We start from the raw sequence: 18,455 nt of genomic DNA, 5'->3' as shown, positions 1-18,455 counted from the left end.
CTCCACAGTGCGATGGGTAATGGGCCAAAGCCATGTGTGAAGATCATTGGCTTATAAAATTTCAATGCATTGTCTGATCATGTCATCACCCCCTTCCTACATAGTGTTAAACCCACTGCGCCTTTTAGGCCAGTGTGAGCTAACACAGCACTTCTGCCAATTAAAACAGAGAAGGAGAACTTGTTCCCTATTGTAGTTAAGATTTACTTACTGGCACATTTGCCAATAGAAAAGAAGGGGGATAATTCTTCCCACTCAAAGGCAATGCATGTAAAAGAACATTGGCCGATTAACTTGACAAAGGGAATTATTCTTCCCACTCAAACACTGAATATGCATTGTAAGAAACAGCAATTGTTGATCATTACTAATCCTTGCTGGCAAAATTATAAACTGATATTTTTCCACTTAGTTGTACCCAGGGTATCATCATTTCCAGATAAATACAATTGGTGACTTTCTGATCTTTAGTCAGTCTATGTAAATAGAGTTGCTGTGGATATGTTCTGGATGAAAGTTGGGTGAGAAACATTTCTATATGTAAATAGGGTTTGTTTAAATGCAAGTTGTTGCTGAGATAGCTACAATGATGGAATTGGAAACTTCTGCAGCTGCATGACAAACAGAGTTTACATAATGTAGGAACTTGAATAGGATCCTGAGTGTGTGGCATCAAGTAAAGATAAAGGAAGGTTAGAAGATCCTTGGAGAGGGGCTGAGTTATCAGTAATATTAAAGGAAATGGTCAGAAAGCAGGGAAATGAGATCAGGGAAGATAACAGTTCATGGCGAAACAGCCGCAATGGGCTAATGATCTTCTCCTGTTCCTAAATTCCTATATAATTCTATATAAAAGATAGATCATTAAAGCCACCGGAAAATCTGGTTCACCAAATCAGGTTCATTCAGTACCAAACACAAGTTAAGAATATAAAAACATATCTAGGCGAAGGAATACAAGGTCCATCCAGTTTGCCTTCCACCATCCTGGCACTTGCATGTCATGTCCAACAATATATATTGTATCCCGAGATATTGTTTCCTGACAGAAATATGTCTAATTTACTCTTGAAAGAATCAACACTTTTATCCATGAGAAGTAAAAGAGTTTTGGGATTTATTGGGAAGAAGATGCTCTTTTTCATTGAGATTCTCTAGGTCCAGCCTCAAACCAAACTCATTCACCCCGTTCCCCCCTGTTTATTGTTTAGCTTGAAGCAACTGTTAACTGGGATGTAGCAGAGGGAACACAGCTGCCCTATTGAGCAATCTACATCAAGACCAAATACAACACATGCAGAGAAACAAGAAAACAATCAATTAACTGGAGCCACAGTTCAACTCCTCAATGAAGCAATGTCTCAAATTAGCACAAGTTCCATTAGCACAACTTCCATTAGGTGCCAAAATTCCGCCACTCGAGTTCCAGGGTGCAAAGTGAGTCATAAAAACTAAACTGCCAGCAATTTCTGGCACTAAACCTGTTAAAAGGATCTCATTTTTTTAAAAACATATTCTTTGTACACATTTTTTCCTATCTGTCCAATTTTTCTCCTTTGCTCTTCTGTACTGGGAGCTGGTTGCTCCAACTTGTACTGGGAGCTGGTTCAGTGCACAATGGAATGATTCTTCGCATAAGAAATTAGGATTGAACAAAACACTAGGCTCTGTGAGCACCTGGGAGAGTGTTCACAGTGAGGAGGTCGTGGCAGGATCCAAGGATGGCTTCAGGTTTGTTGACATTCAGTTGAAGGAATTTAAGGCTCATCCAGGACTTGATGTCTGATCAGGAAACAGTCAAGACAACAGTGGGTCTCAAATCAAGAGTGGAAGCATATATGTGGAAGTGGATCCCATGTCTGTGGTTGATGTCACTAAGGGGGGAGCATGTAGATGAGGAAAAGGAGAAGACCAAGGATATTTGACTGTGCGGGTGTAAGAGAAGCCAGTGGAGGAAACATAGTGAAAGTCACTGGGACAGTGGAAAAAGTGGAACCAGGAAGTATGATTTCACGGAGGTGGAGCAAAGAGGAAAGGTCTTGGGAGAAGAGTAGAATTTTTGACAGTGTGTTGAAGACAGCAAAGTCTGATACACTGTACAGAAATGACTTGTTTATCACTTAAATGCAAGATTATTGAACGTTATGAGAAGGAGGAACACATGAATAATGTGTTATTTTAAAGTAATAATAATGTTTGAATTTGATATAGCACCTTACTATGTCGTCAAGGCATCTCAAAGCGCTTCTCAGGATATACTGTAAAGTGGATTGACTGTATATTTTGCAGGCAATATACAGTTGTCAATTTGTACAATGCAATGTCCTGAAAACAGCCATGGAGTGAGTGACCAATTTTATTTGGGGGATTTGTTGGCAGGACACCGGGAGGAACTGTTTCAAATAGTGCCATGGGATCTTTAGTGTCCACCTGAACGAGCAGATAGAATCTGGGTTTAACGTCTCATCGGAGGGATGGCATCTCCAACAATGCAGCGCTCCCCCAGCACTGCATGGGCATTGGAGCATCAGCTTGGACTAAGTGACTTGAACTTGGACTTGAACCCACAACCTTCTGAAACAGAGGTGAGAATGCTACCACTTGGCCAGCCTGACACACAACTTAGAAATTTGTTTTGTCAGGTCCCTGGCCTTCACTTATAAGAACCAACAGCTAAAACAGAGAAAAATAATTATAAAAACAAAAATTGAACAATTGGAAACATGCCAATGAATTCTTACCTGAAAGGCTGAAGCCAGACTGGTGTAGATTTCGCACTGGTTGGGGCTGTTTGGAAGGAGATGTCTTAGCTGATGCTGAAGGGGTTCCTGCTTTAGGAGTGCCTATATCATAGACTGGGCCATCGTACATTCCCCTTGGCACACCACGGACCTTTGCCAACTAGGAAAGAGAAAGAAAGATATAAAGTGAAGAGAAAAAAATATGTACATCAGGACGGAATCGAACAACATGGCAAACAATCATCCTAGTCTCAGATTAAAGTCCCACTTGGGCTCATAATCTAGTCTAACAGTGCTGGGTGATTGCTGCATTGTTGGAAGTGTCATCTTTTAATTTTGACATTAAACCAGTCTGTTGGCTTTCATGTTCATGACAAGACCTCACCTCTGTATTGGTGTTTATGGAGCTCCCAGCAGGAAGGACACATTATGTCCGCAGTTGCATTATTGAGGCATTATTTATGATAATGCCCACGTCATTATACACTTTTCTGACAAATGTTTTTCAACTCCAGTAATTGACTGTATAAAAAAACTCAGCTTTCTACTTTGTTTCTACATCAGGGCAGGCCCTGCAGTTTAAGCCATTTGCTACTGTATCAGAGACAGCAGAACTGATCGAGGAATTAGCCCGGAGGCCTCTGTGAGTTACTGCCTGATATGGAAACATTGCTGCAGCTCCAGATGGAAATTCCTCACTTTTGCCATGCACACATGATACTTATGGAAACTTCCACTCAAAGATGAGCTTAGTATTGACGGATCAGTGCAATTTATTTGGTGTGCGGCAGGAGAATGTATAAATATTATCATAAGCCTGTGTTAATTAACACTGAAGTATCAGCAAGGCACTGGAAAAACGCAACCAGATGGTTTGTAACAAACCCGACAGATTAATAGGGATCACAGACCAATCCATGATGAACTGACAGTTACCGATCTCTGCTAATTACAGAATTATTGATCTGGGCTGGAGTGACAGATAAGCTGCTCCCAAATCAGATATATAATAGATCAGTCTCAATGCTCTGGATACCCTCATATTCCATATGTAAGGATATATGACCTAAAGCTTGACCTAATATTGCCATTCACAACTTGAATCGGTGTCCTTTTCTGTTGTTACGTTGGACCTGGATTTCCTTTCTCTAACCTTTTAAGCTACTTTTATAGCTCTATCAGGGCCCCTGTTTCCAAAGCTGCAAAAAAAATGTGGCTGGTTTAAGCTGATGATATAATGTGAATGAAAATATTTGGACTAATAAATGTGATGACCCCAGTTACCGACCACCAATGACACTGGCCTCAACACATGCGCAGTGATGTCTGAGAGATAGTAATTAAGATAATAATTATAAGGAACTGTTGCCTGAAATACCAACTCCAAACTGATTAAATAAATCCCACTAAATCTTTAGTGCTGTTATGTTTTAATAAAGGTATTATTTTACAGTCTAGCGGCATTGAATTCTACACCTGATTTGGGTATCAACAACAACAACTTGCATTTATATAGTGCCCCACGCAGGGTAGCTTCCCAAAGCGCTTGTCTAGCACAATGCCGAGCCAGGGGGAGGTGAGCCTAGACACAGTCGAATAGGAAGGTCTTCATGTGCGACCTGAAGGTGGCGAAGGAGGGGGCAAGGCAGAGGGATAGAGGAAGGATGTTCCAGAATTTCGCGGCTATTGGCTGAAAGCGCAGCCACCAATGGTGGAACGGAGTTCACGAGGGACACGCCAGTCGAGCGGAGGCAGAGGGTTGTGGGTTTGCAGAGGTAGGGAGGTGTCAAGGCATGAAGGGATTTGAAAATGAGTGTGAGGAATTTGAAATCGATGATAGGGTGACAGGGACCAGGTGGAGCCTGGCTAGAACCGGTGTGGTGGGGATACAGAGTTTAGTACAGGTGAGTATGAGGGTTTTGGATCAGCTGGATCCTGTGCATGGTGGAGCTGGGGAAACCGGCAAAGGGCGCATTTGAGAAGCTGAGTTGGGAGGGATGGATGCATGGATGAATGTTTTGGCTGTGTCTGTGGTAATGTACGGTTGTTGGCGGGCAATGTGGCGGAGGTGAAGGAAGGCGGTCCTGGTCAGGGACCGGATGTGGGGAAGGAAGGACAGCTGTGGGTTGAACCTGATGCCTAGGTTGCGCACTGGTTCAGTAAGTCTGAGGGATAGGCCAGGGAGGTTGAGGAGGTGAGAGCCGCAGGATAGAAAACGTTGATGGAAGCCAATGCGTATGGCTTACGTCTTGTCAACTTTGAGTTGTAGGTAAGTTTTTGCTCATCCAGGCCCTGATAACCGTCAGACAAACAAGAGAACATCGGGGGACCTGGAGTCACAGCTGAAGGAGAAATCGATTTGTGTGTCATCTCCATACATGTGGAGGTTTACCCCATGTCTGCGAATGACATCGCCGAAAGGGAACATGTAGATGAGGAAGAGGCCAAGAATGGGGTACACCATAGGTTACCGGGCGGGGGCAGGGAGAAGCAACCGTTTGAGGAGATAAAGTGACGGTGGTTTGTTAGGTAGGACTCAAACCAGGCTAGTGCACCCACTGAAGTGGATGAGGCAGGAGAAGTAGTGGAGGAGGACAGTATGGTCAATTGTGACGTGTTTTGAGATGCTCCCCTGAAGTGAAAGGTGATATATCAAATGCAAGGATTATTATTATTATACTTACCAGCATATAGAATATAAACCCAGGTAGAGAGACGGGATAGTATTTTTTTAAAAAAATCCACATTAATCCTATGTCAAATCCAGGCATCAATGCGTGATAATAAACAATAATAATTCCTGCCTTCAATAATAGAACTAATGACATTGCAACATCTCAAAGAGTTTTACAGGAAATTACTGTAACTTTTTTTGCAGTCAAATGGGCAGCCAGTCCAGCACAGTCCTCCCACAAACAATCACAAGGTTGCTATATTATGTGGATTGGCTGACCAGGTTATGTGAAGGAATACTGGCCAGGAGAAATTTGCTTCTCTTTTCATGAGATCTCCAATGTTTGCAGATGTTCAACATGATCAACATCTCACCTGAAGGATGGCACCTACAAGAATGCAGTGCTCCACCCAATATTGCAATGGAATGTCAGCCTAGACTATTAGCTCAGTCCCAATTTTGGGCTTGGCCCCACAACCTTCTGACCCAGAGATGAAAGCGCTGTCAATTTGATGGGGAGGTGGTGGTGGTGAAGGGGGTTGGGTGGGGGTGTGGAGTGGAGATTGCGAGGAAAAAATGCGGCACAGTTTCGAATGTGAGAGGTGTCAGCATGACTCAGTTGGTCACTCTCATTTCTGAGTCAAAAGGTTGTGCATTTGAGCCACATCGAGACTGAGTTTACTGACAGGGCTGACAGAACAGAAATGTGAGCACTGCAGAACAAGCACTGTAAAGCACTTATGATATTATGAGATAATAAGGCGCTGGACCACATGTAAAGGATTATTGTCAGAACAGATTTATGGCCTCGATCCCCAGATCCAACACCTGAGATATAGCTGTAAATGTTTCTAACAACAACAAAATTACATTTCCAAAACAGATTTATAACAACCAAAAATAACCAAAACTCAGTGTATCAGCCCTGAAGCTGGTGAAAGCAGTCATTGTGATCATTTCCTTCTCTCTCTCAAGAATGAAAGTGGTGTCAGATGTTGGCGTGGGAATGTAATTTAAAACCTGCATTCGCTTGTTCTCCCTCCCCCAACAGCAGTTTTCAGCAAAATAAGCAAATCTCAGTGACCCCCCCCCATCCCACCCACCCCTTCACCAGCTGGCCCATCCCATCAAGCATCACCAACACTGGTTAACTTTTGCGGACACACATGTTTGCATCCAAGAGTGAAGCACTGAGGAATGCATGGAATTGGCTGGGTGGCCAAGCAAGTCTAGATCCACTTCCTGTGTGAAACCCTTACTTCCCCTTTCCTCTTTTCTCGCTGCAGCTATTTATATCTATTTGCAGTTTTCCCTTCACATTCAGATGGAAGTTTTTTTACTGAGAAGTCTGCGTGAGGGATGGAACAAATGGGAGGGAAGGTGAGATACCCCACGTGCCTGATATGTTTCGGGCCAACTATCACAGCAAAAGGATTCAAGACACTTTTCAGGAAATCCGTAGCTCAGGTGGTACCTTGGGATGTAAAGTGCGCCTTTTGGAGGAACCCTGGTTACATAACAGATGAGAATTTGGTTCTGACCTGAGATCATTCTGGAAGTCTAAGTTTAAGAAGCATCACGTATTTGGGGTTCCCTGCAGGAAACACACATTACATCTTGTGCCGCTTCTCCTTGTTCAGCATTGAGGCATTATTTACACCAACACAAGATAACACCATTTACATGAGAATCAGCTAGCTGGGCAGGGAGGAAAAACAACTTGGCATAAGACCAATCTGCTGCAGGGCCCTGCAAGGCCCTTCTGTTTAATAGCTTAAGAAATAAAAACACTGTATAAACTCAACACAGAGCAGCAATGTGACACACACATATTAGAGACAAAACAGAAGTCTCTAGACGACATATGATTAGATCATCACCTAGGACAAACTAATACCAGTGAAGTAATGGAAATTCTGTGATGTTTCACAAAGGACTTTCTACTGCCCTTCCAAAGCTGTCCCCTGTCTCTCTCCCTGGGTTTATATTCTATATGCTAGTAAGTATAATAATAATAATCCTTGCATTTGATATATCACCTTTCACTTCAGGGGAGCATCTCAAAGCACGTCACAAAATTTACTGTAAAGTGTAGTGACTTGGGTATTTTGCAGGTGAATGAGTTCAAGAGATCATCCCCAAGACCAGAAGAAGTGCGTGGGTTACAGTGATTAGGGGTAAACACAAACTGGGAAACTTTGCCAACAAAATACACAGTCACTGCACTTTATGTGAAACACTTTGAGACATGAAAGGTACTATATCAAAAGCAAAAAGCAAAGGTTTTTATAAACATACAGAATATATCAAATATATAAATGTGTAGGAATACGTAAGAATATGTTTGTGGTGGAACCATTGCCCCTCCTCCTTGCTTGTGGTACAATTCTCAAACGTGACATTTGTGAAGCTGGGTCAAGCATTCAACTGCTGGTCACTGCTTTTGTGGAGTTTTAGTGAACAAAGAGCTCAAGTGTATTTCTGTTGACCGCCAGTCAAGTTAAATGAAGTTGAATAATTGAGCCGGCTTCACGAATGCTGGCAATGAGAACACAAAATTTAAACTACGTGGCTCACTTCGTTAATATCTGTAAGAATGGGCAATTAAGGCTCTCCTGTGGTTTACTTGTATTTGGAAAGTACACAGGGCTCAATCAGGCTACTGGAGGAATGAGGAGGTGATGGCTCTTACCTGCTTCCGTGCTTTGATGCGCTTGTGTACATAGTCTGAGAAGGGCTTGCAAGGGACAAAGCGTCCGCTTCCTGGGGTCACGTGCAGATTTCCATCCTCCAGGACAATCTTGCCCTGGCTGATCACAACTATAGGAGCGCCAAACAATTCCATCCCTTCAAAGATGTTGTATTCTACAGCCTGTTGCACAAGAGAGTGGGAAGAAAAGAGAGAAGGTTTATTTAAGCCTGCAAGAGAGACAGATGTTCATATAAACAATGACAAAGTCAAAATGGCAATCATGTTGTATATTCCTGTAAACAAAGAGATAGTGATAATAATAATCATCCTTCATTTGGTTATTGTGTCTATAAAGTAAAACGTCTCAAAATGCTTCACAGATAATGACAGTCAAGTCCAAACATCTCCGGCCATTTTGCACATACTAAGGTCCCACAAATAGCTGTGAAGTGAATGACTGATTTATCTGGAGGATACTTGGCCAGGACACGGTGAGAAATTCCCTTCTCCTTTTCAGTACTGACCTGGAAATCTTTATCGTCCAACCTGAACAGGCAGCTGATTGAACACTGGAGAAAACATTTAACAATCTGTTTAAAATCTGTGACCTGCTTTTGTAAGGCTGGGTTGAATCCAATTCCTCTTGTTGGGCGTTTGACTGGGTGAATGCACTGCTGGCAAGGATCAGGGAAGGAACAGATTTGATCTCAATTACAATCCAGTGTGCCCAGGCTGGTGAGGGAAAATACTATTAATTTGGGATGTCACTCCTGACTGCTATACAGCGACAACACCAATAAACACCACCCCCGCCCTAAAGTGCACATTCCTGGACATCAACTGAGGACAAGGTTGGGCTCAGCTCTGATGCCCCACCCCCACAGTCAAATTGCTGTCTTAGCTTGCCTCAGCTTACACGTGAATAGCTTTTAGTGAGGAACTGGAGGGCAACTGATGTAAAGTACCGTGACACAACACACAAGATAATGAAAAAATGCACACAGGGTGGGGTGGGGAGCTGGAAGTGGGAATCCAAACATCCCTCTCACACAGAATCTCGCCCAGCTGGTGGCAATACCTAATATTTTCATTTGGTGCTAAACTCAGCATGGCTTTTACCCTCGAATAAGCAAAGACAATAATAATAATAATAAAAACAACACAAAATACTGCAGATGCTGGAAATCTGAAAACAAACACAGAAGTCGCTGGGAACACTCAGCAGGTCAGGCAGCAGCTATGAAGAAAGGTTAGTGAGTCAACGTTTTGGGTCCACGACCCTTCGTCAGAACTGGGGCATGTTGGGAGGGAGAGGCTTTAAGGGCTAACAGAGAGGGCAGAGGCAGGGCAAGGAAGACAAAGGAGAAAATGGGGTAGAGGACAGGGGATGATGGGTTAAAGAGGCGTTAATGATGCAAAACAAAGCAGGGGAATAGAGGTGTTAACACTGCAGAATAAAAAGGGGGGGAGGGGGGAAGAATTGCAACAAAAAAGGCAGAGCAGAGAGAGAAAAGGTGTGTCTGGGACCAAGATGATGTGGTAATGGTCACAGAAGAGTGGGAAGGGGAAGATGAGCTGTTATGGTCTGAAATTATTGAAATGAATATTGAGGCCAGAGGGCTGTAAGGTCCCTAACAGATAGATGAGGTTTGTAGATAGATGAGGTGCTGTTCCTCAAGCTTGCGCTGTGGCTCATTAGTACAGTGTAGGAGACCGTGGAGGGAGAGGTCAGAGTGCGAGTGGGAGGGAGAGTTGAAATGACAAGAGACCGGAAGCTAAGGGTTGTGCTTGCGGACAGAACAGAGGTGTTCGGCAAATCGGTCACATAATCTCCGTTTGGTCTCCCCAGTGTAGAGGAATCCACATCGTGAACAGCGAATGCAGTAAACTACATTGGTGGTAGTACATGTAAATCGCTGTCTCACTTGAAAACTGTGTTTGGGGCCCTGGACAGTGGTATGAGAGGAGGTGAAGGGGCAGGTATTACATCTCCTGCGCTGGCATTGGAAGGTGCCGGGGCGAGCAGAGGAACTGTTTAGTGGTGATGGAGGAATGAACAGGGAGTCATGGAGGGAAAGGTCCCTACGGAATGCTGAGAGGGGTGGGGAGGGAAAGATAATTTTAGTGGTTGTATAATAATAATAATCCTTGCATTTGATATAGCACCTTATCACGCCTTTGAGATGTCTCAAAATGCTTCACAGAATATACTGTAAAGTGAAATGTGTGTATTTTGTTGGCAAAACGTGGCAGCCAATTGTGCACAGAATAACCTTCTAGTCACAGTCATTAGTTCCCATTCAGCATTCACAGAACTTTCTTGAGTGTGCCATCTGCTTGCTTTTTTCTAAAGCCTGAGGATGTTGTCTCTGATCTCAAGATGCACTACCCAGGGAGATTATAAAAGACTAGACTCTGAGCAGCAGAGAAAGAAACATTAAACTGAACTCTGCTTTAACTGGACTCCGCTTTGCTTCTACTGGACTTACAATAGAGGAATGTGTGTTAGGCTGTCAGCCAAGTGACTCGGGTTCAAACACAGAGACATTCCCTGGGGGTGAGCCTAGCCTTAGGGAGGAGGAGAGGAAAAAGGGAGTAAAATAGCCAAGTAAGCCAGCCCCTCCTTGCATCGCACACATGGACCTTGGACCTCTTGGCAACCAACTGAGGAACGATGCTGGAATAGATTGTAGAATGTTCTGGACAGGCTTACGCTGTTGGTGACATGTTGTAAGTGTACGGAAGAAAATGGAAAGAAAACAATTTAAAGAAGTCTAACCCCAAAATTTGAAAAACAAAAGGAATTTAAACATCAGGATTGCTGCAGTGCTGGAAGCAGTCAGTGAACCACACTACCAGTTACTGCCTCAATTAGAGCCGAACCTGCTCTGTAGCCAGCAAACTTCACAGCCAGCAAACAGAGGGCGCAATAGAGGGGTGAGGGAGCGAGAGAATGAGAGAAGAGAAGAGAGGGGGAATGAAGAGAGAAGATATAAAAGAGAGGGAGAGAGAAGGGAGGGAGGAGAAAGAGAGAGATAAAAAGGAGAGGATTTGGTACCTGAAGGTAAAGGATATCAGCCCACTAACTAACACCCACCAGTCAATAAAAGTTGTTAAGAGTGATCGCATCATTGCACTAGAATAAACCTCCTGGAAAGTCAGGTGATCCTTCCCAGCAGCTGGACTAATGTCAGGCTGGTTAGCCAGGTCAGGCTTTGTACCGCTCACTCTCGGCAAGCCCTGAACCTGTGATTTATGGGTCTGGGCTGAAAGCGACAAAAATAAGAAAAGTTGAAATGGCAGATGTGGAAGCTGCACCTCAGCACATCTGGCAGGTCAACGAGACAGACAGGAACGATCCAAGGTCTGTACGAGAAAGAGGCAAGATAACACATATATAAACACAACACACACACAGGACGACGTCTGGTTTATAGTTATAAAAACTCAGGGCCACTCCTCACCAGCTATTTTTCCCAGTGAGCAACAATGAGTGGGGAGAAAGGAGAGAGCAGAGAGCCTCAGAAAGCAACCAACAACTTGCATTTATATAGCGCCCTTCACGCAGGGTAGCGTCCCAGAGTGCTTGATGGTAGCAGGGTCTGACCCCGAGTGACAGGGAGAGGGAGGGGGAAATGACCATAAGCATGATGAAAAAGGAAGGTCTTTAGGCAGGATTTGAAAATGGGGAGGGAGGGGTGGAGGGTAAGCAGATTGGATAGGCAGGAGGTGGGAGGGCACAAAGGAATTTGAAAAAGAGTTGAAAGGATCTTGAAATCGATCCATTTGGTAATTGGAAGCCAGTGGAACCTGGCAAGGACTGGTATGATAATAATCCTTAATAATCCTTGCATTTGATATAGCGCCTTATCACATCTTCGAGACATCTGAGAACGCTTCACAGAATATGTAAAGTGAATTGACTGTATATTTTGTGAGCGAAACGCGGCAGCCAATTGCCTGCAGCAGTGTCTCACAAACAGTCGTGGTTTGAAGTGACCAATTTATTATTATTTTGCTTTTGAAGGGATTATTAACCTCAGAAAAGTAATCTGCCAATTGACTAACAACCGGGTTCCTACTGCTAGGTAAACAGAGGAGTGTCAATTAAGGAAACATGCCCAACATTTCGCCCTGCCCGGGATCGAACCCAGGTCTCTCGCTTGCGAGGCGAGTGCTCTAACCACTGAGCTACAAGACTGATGGGGATATGGAATTTTGTGCGCATTTGTGAGTATCCCCTGTGTGTATTTGTTTGTCACCTCCTACCTGGATTACTCAAACACACTCCTCGCTGGTCTCCCTAGCTCCACTATTCAAAAAATTCAGCTCATTCAGAACACTGCCGCCCGCACACTGACCCGGCCAAACTCCATACCCCCATCTCACCAGTTCTGGCCCAGGCTCCACTGGCTCCCCATCAGCGAACGGATCGACTTCAAGAACCTCACTCGTGTTCAAATCCATTCACTCCCTGGCACTTCCCTGCCTCTCCGACCTCCTCACTCCCCATTCAACCACCTGGCACCACCACCGACTGGCACCGGCCTCCTGCTTGTCCCTTACACCTTCCACTCTACCATTGAAGGTTGCTCTTTCAGTAACTACGCCGCAAAACTATGGAAAACTCTCCCTCAAACCCTCCGCCTTGCCCCCTCTCGCCTCTTTATCAAGTCCTGCCTGAAAACTTTCCTTTTTGACTGTACTTACGGTCACCTACCACCACGCGCCTGGCTCGGACCAGGCTCCGCCACCATCAATAATAATAATAATAATAATAATCAAGCGCTCTGAGACGCTACACTGTGTGGAGGGAGCTATATAAGTGCAAGTTGTTGTTGTATCCGGGCAGTTTAGTTTTGGATTAATTGAATTTTGTGTATAATAATAATATAAGTGTTTTCCATGAGCAGAAAAGAATGGTGGAGAGCTTGGAGGAAGGGAGGGTGATATGAGATAGAGGGGATGAGGAAGTGGTCTCAGATTGGCCTTGTCAACTACCTGCAAAGAACATGAATGGAGGCCTTTGCTACATCTTTATTACACTGTTACCGAGCAACTAGATGCCTTTGAGAATGAATTAGGACAGGAGACATAATTGGAGGGGTGGGGGGGCAGAGAAGACATTATTTCAGTATGGGTGCTACAATGTGAAGCACGGGGGTGGTGGTGGTAAGGTAGGAGATGTGAGGTCAAATCCACTGTTGATAAAAGTTGGATAAATGTCTGGTTAAGATTATTGGCAAGTAGTGACTGGGATAATGTAAGAGTGGAACGGAGGGTTGCTATGGTGGGGCAGTCACAAATTCAACAAAATGTCATATGTGAACTGACTAGACTTTCCTAAGCGGGGAGGGAGCAATATTGTGGCGTGCTCAATTACTTTGTGAGTCAGGAAAGACTTTGGCGAATCTTTTACCTCAGCGAACACAGTAAAAAGGGCAGAGACCACATAAAGACCTATATTGAGGGAGTTGTTAATCAACAGAATTTCAAATGGGATTTCTTATTAAAGACTCCTTTCAGTAACCAGGATTGGTTGATAATTACATAATTAAGGGGAACAGTAATTTGTGCATGAGTTTACACATGGCGCACAACACAGCTGTGTTTACACATGAAATATCAGACCCAGTCACTTCACTGAATATGTTATGCTCTGTTTGGTAGGGTAGAAAATATTGTTATTAGCCGTCATAATCGCATCTCTATCTGCCACCAAATCATTATGGAAGCGCGGGTGGGTGGGGGGAGGAAAAGAGGAAGATGTGACAATGTATTTGTGCACAATACTCACTGCATTGAACCTTAAAAGATCGACAGCACCACCTCAAAATAATAGGATTCACTTGCTTACATACTGAGATGAGGGGGGGGGGGGGGGGGAAGAGGGCAGGAACTATGGGGTGAAGATAACAATGTTTTACAATTCCCTTCACCCCCCTTAGGTAATATGGAGGGCAGTGACAGTGAATGGCAACTTGCTCCGAGAGACAGTGCAAGCCTGATGGGCCAAATAGCCTCCTCCTGCACTGTAAATGTCTATGATTCTATTCCTCTTGCTAAATAACACAAGTACAACAACAATAACTAGCATTTATATAGCACCCTTCATACAGGGTAGAGTCTCGGAGCACTTCAGGTAATGCTTCAGGAAACATTGCAAATTGCATCCACGTAGTTTATAATCTTCCTCTTACTCTTTTGCTAAAAAGCCTACCTGTAAAAAATAAATCAAGCAAGATCATCAGATCAGAATATCCAGGTACCTACGGAAAGTATTGAACTAAATTAATTCAAAAATAATAAAAAAAATTAAAAATGTTTTTTAATGTTATGAACTCAGGCAATTTAGAAACCTTTAATATTAATGGCATTTTGAATAACAGTAATATTAAAGGTGAACAGAGGAAGGCACTGATGGGTCTCTGGACAAATTAGCTTTGGTCAATTGGATCCTTCTTAAGAAGGAGTCTTGTCTACTGGAACTGGCATCTATTGGACTAACCCACTCTATGAAAGGATCATTATTTCATGTGGGGCCATTCTCATTCTCAGGAGAAAACGGGGGGGGGGGGGCAGAAAAGTACAGTAAGTCAAGCAGCAATTTCCTGTATTGATTCAGAAGAAACTGCATTGGGACTGCAGATTGAAGCAGGTGGATGTGTTCGACTCAGTCTACTGCACTGGAACAAATCCGTCTCCAGAGAGAGGTCGATGTGTACAGATCCACTTATGCTGCAGTTGACTCCCTATGATTGGCATTCACATCACTATGGGGTTGTGAATCTAAACAACTCACAATATGAGCTCTGCTCCAACGGACAATCCACAAATAACAACTTGCATTTATATAGCGCCATGCCGGATGGCGTCCTGGAGCGCTATCAGTGATACAGCCCAGGGAGCTTATAATAGTCGTATAAACCCCAAGATTACTGTCTGTAAATCACATCCCATTATTTTAACAACTATATATTGCAGAGTTTGTGGAGGTGTTTTTATTTTTTCTCTGTGGTTCACATTTGACTACAATTCATTTGCACAAATATACTGTGCATATACAGTGTCCACACAAACTCCCTTGTGTATACACACACACATATTATATATATATAAATATGCATGAGCTTAGACTCAGACACACCGCACTGCCCCTTGCTTTTAAAAAAAACAAGAAGAACTCTCCATTTACCAGAGATAAATGTGAAGCTGAAAAAGTGGCCAGGTTCCAGGGATAACAAAATGGAGTCCAAGTGCTATTGATTGCTTGTTTCTTTGGGAAGGTCAGCAGTTCTGCTTACAATTACTTATCCAACAGGAGCGTCGCTCATATAGCACATTGCCAGTCTTCCCCGGGCTTTTAGTGCTGATATAATCTAACAGCACTTCTAATGGATTATTTCATTCCTACACGTACTTATGTACAATTTGCACACACACTTATCTGTAATTTGAGTCTATTACATTAATTGTAAAAAAGAATAATGATTTTTTTGCTTCCAACTGGATTACACACTGTAGTGTGTGGGGGGTGGTATATTTACAGCTTGTGAAGGACAAGAAAGGAAGGTTCAAAAGATGATTATTGATAAAATTGTGGAAAAACAAGGCTGCAGTGGAAAAAATAGATGGATTTGAGACGTGAGACAAGTCTCCCATATCAGATTGTGTTTGTATCCAGCTCAGTAATACGAGAGAGGAGCTCGAACAGCCTCTCAAGATAAGGAAGTAAAATTCAATTGCATTATGACGATAAGCATATACAACTGGGAATTATATTCACACAGGCTGTTTCGATGCCCTGAGGGTGGAATAATTGGCTTTTTCAGTTAGCGAACAGGCCTACAACAGTCACCACCCATTTAACTGATACCAAACATCTGAACAGAAGCAATGCTGCTGCAGCGGACATTTTAATCCTTTTATAGTTAGCGCTATTTTTATGAATCATTTTCCAATAATCCAGCTCCATCATTAACAAAATGGCCTCTTAAGCTATGTTCATTTCTCAATATCCTTTTTACATATTGGTTTGAAGCAAAATTCCACAACAGTCTTCTCTGTAATTTCACAAGATTCAAAGCACCTCAAATTACAAAACCGTAAAGACAGCAATAATAGTTAAAAACTCTTTGAAAGTTTCCCATTAACTTACGCTGAGCAAATTTACAGACTCCCTTTTTTTCCCCAAAGAAATTACAGATTGCAATGTTTCCTGCTGAGGCTGGATCGTATTCAAGTACATTAAATGTAGATTGGATTTGATAGTTTTTTGAAGAAGAGACTGCTTAGGCCAAATTCTGTTTCTGAAATAACCATGTTTACACAGACAGCTGAAATACTCCCCGAAGTCAAGTCTGTAATTGACATTTCATGTTAGATATACATCACTTGAATTGGAGACACATGTGGAGCACTGCAAAACAGTGGACTAAGGATTGTTGAGTTAGAAGTCTCTACCCGCCCTAAACATAAAAAAAGTCAGATGTTCAATCAACTCCGGAAGATGAACTCTACCTCATCTAATTCCCACTGAATCCAAGTCAGTAAATTTCCACAGACCCTTTGACTTTGTATAAACAATGTATTAAAGGAACACCATCTTCACCAATGAATTTTAATTCTGACCAAGCATTTTATTCATTTGTTTGCCACATTGTGAAGTGTGAAAATGTGAGTCCCACGCTTCTAGAAAGAACTTGTATATTTTTATAACACCTTATCACATTGAAATATCTCAAAGTGCTTCACAATAATCATTGTCAAGCATAGCGCTGTTACTGTAGGTAAACATTGCAGCCATTTTACACACACACACACACTAAAGTCCCAGAATCAGTTATGAAGTGCGTGATTAATTTATTTGGGTGATTCCTGGCCAAGATACCAAGACAAACTCCCTCTCCTTTCAAATAATGTTGCGGGATCTTTAACATCCGCTGAACAGGCAAATGGGATCTTGTGTGAAGTGCATTCACTCTGACAATGCAGAGCTCCCTCCAGTCTTGAACTGGAGCGTCAGCCCAAGACAATCAGCTCACGTTCCTATATGGAGCTTCAACCCATTCAACAGCATTCTGACCCAGAGGCTAGAGAGAATCCAACAGAGCCAAGGAGACACCATCAAGTGCTGTTACGAACAAAGTTCGATATAATTGTTCCGCTTCTTCCCTCCCATTCCCAACTGAAAACAAAGCTTCAAAAATAATTTATTGATGAATGCAACTGGACATTAATGAATATACCTTTAAAACATCAGTGCAATAAGAGAAACACACAGCTGCTACACTCAAGAGTGCTCACCAGATGGCACAGCTGAGGAGAAAGGGAGCTTGAACTCACTCAAGACTTAGCTAATTGCAGCCTTTCAGACAGTTAATGAAGTGATGCACAGGCAGTGCTTTAATCAGTGCAGTGAATGAGCTCCAGTGAATAAAGAAACTGAACAACTGTGGGGAAAAAATCTGTTCACTCAATGTCACTCGCTGAAACCTCCAGAGTCTATCATTGGAATAACGGAGAGCTCCGTCTCTGCTGAGCTCCATAAATCCTATTATAAAGACTTAACAAAAGGATCACTATTTTTAGCAAACAAATAGTCTCCAGTTTCGATTTAGTGCCAAACAGCCCACTACGAATTGACCAATCTAATTTGCAATAGTTAGGATTACCCTAGCTCGACTTGAACCCAGGATTCAAAACTGAAAAGGCACCGGTTTACCTACTGCCCCACACAGACTCTTCACTCATATGGTGGGAGATTCAACTGTTCGGTAATATATACCGGAGTAAAGCTATAATGAGAAAATCATTAATGACTTTAATGACTTTTACATTTACGAGACAAAATATGTTTCCTAAATGAATGAGCTTGAAACTAAATTATGAACAAGACACGACAGAGATTCCAATATCGTCTTACCTATAGGACCATTGCTTTAAAATGTATGACTGTGCAGAATTTTAGAAAATTCTTAAATTTAGTGTTAATTCAAGAACTAGTTTTCCATAGCTCCTTTTAAATGGCATAAAACTGCCTGAAATTACAAATTTTCTAAAGTTCTACACGCTTTGAAATCTTAAGATGACGGTTTAAGGGTAAGTTGATGTAGTATTTCAGGCCTTGGGTGTCTACTCCTCAGATGATCTGAACTATCTGGCATGGACAAGTTAATTTCCAAGAAATAATCCAAGCTGGGTAGACATGGATGGCAACCTGGAGAAGAGACACTCAGACACTCAGGGGAAATCTGTCAGCAAATCAGATTCAGTCAGTCTAAGCAGCCACACACACACACCAACATCAATTTGACAAGCGAAAGGAAAGAAAGGAACTGGATGCTCA

General features: G+C 42.7%; 1 protein-coding gene across 4 annotated transcripts in view; it reads right to left on the bottom strand.

Annotated features, from left to right (window-relative positions):
- LOC103177290 (dihydropyrimidinase-related protein 3) overlaps nt 1-18,455 on the bottom strand; it is an 81,244-nt gene that overhangs the window by 5,110 nt on the left and 57,679 nt on the right. For all 4 annotated transcript variants that reach the window (XM_007891390.2, XM_007891391.2, XM_007891388.2 and 1 more), the window contains exons 12-13: nt 8,108-8,287; nt 2,742-2,901 (exon numbers count right to left, since the gene is read on the bottom strand). In XM_007891390.2, coding sequence (XP_007889581.2) covers nt 2,742-2,901; nt 8,108-8,287 — 340 coding nt within the window. The remainder of the gene's footprint in view (nt 1-2,741; nt 2,902-8,107; nt 8,288-18,455) is intronic.

The sequence above is a fragment of the Callorhinchus milii genome, unplaced genomic scaffold, assembly GCF_018977255.1.
Source record: "Callorhinchus milii isolate IMCB2004 unplaced genomic scaffold, IMCB_Cmil_1.0 Scaffold13, whole genome shotgun sequence".
In the NCBI taxonomy this organism is placed as follows: Eukaryota; Metazoa; Chordata; class Chondrichthyes; order Chimaeriformes; family Callorhinchidae; genus Callorhinchus; species Callorhinchus milii.
This window is presented reverse-complemented; position numbering and strand designations above follow the sequence as displayed.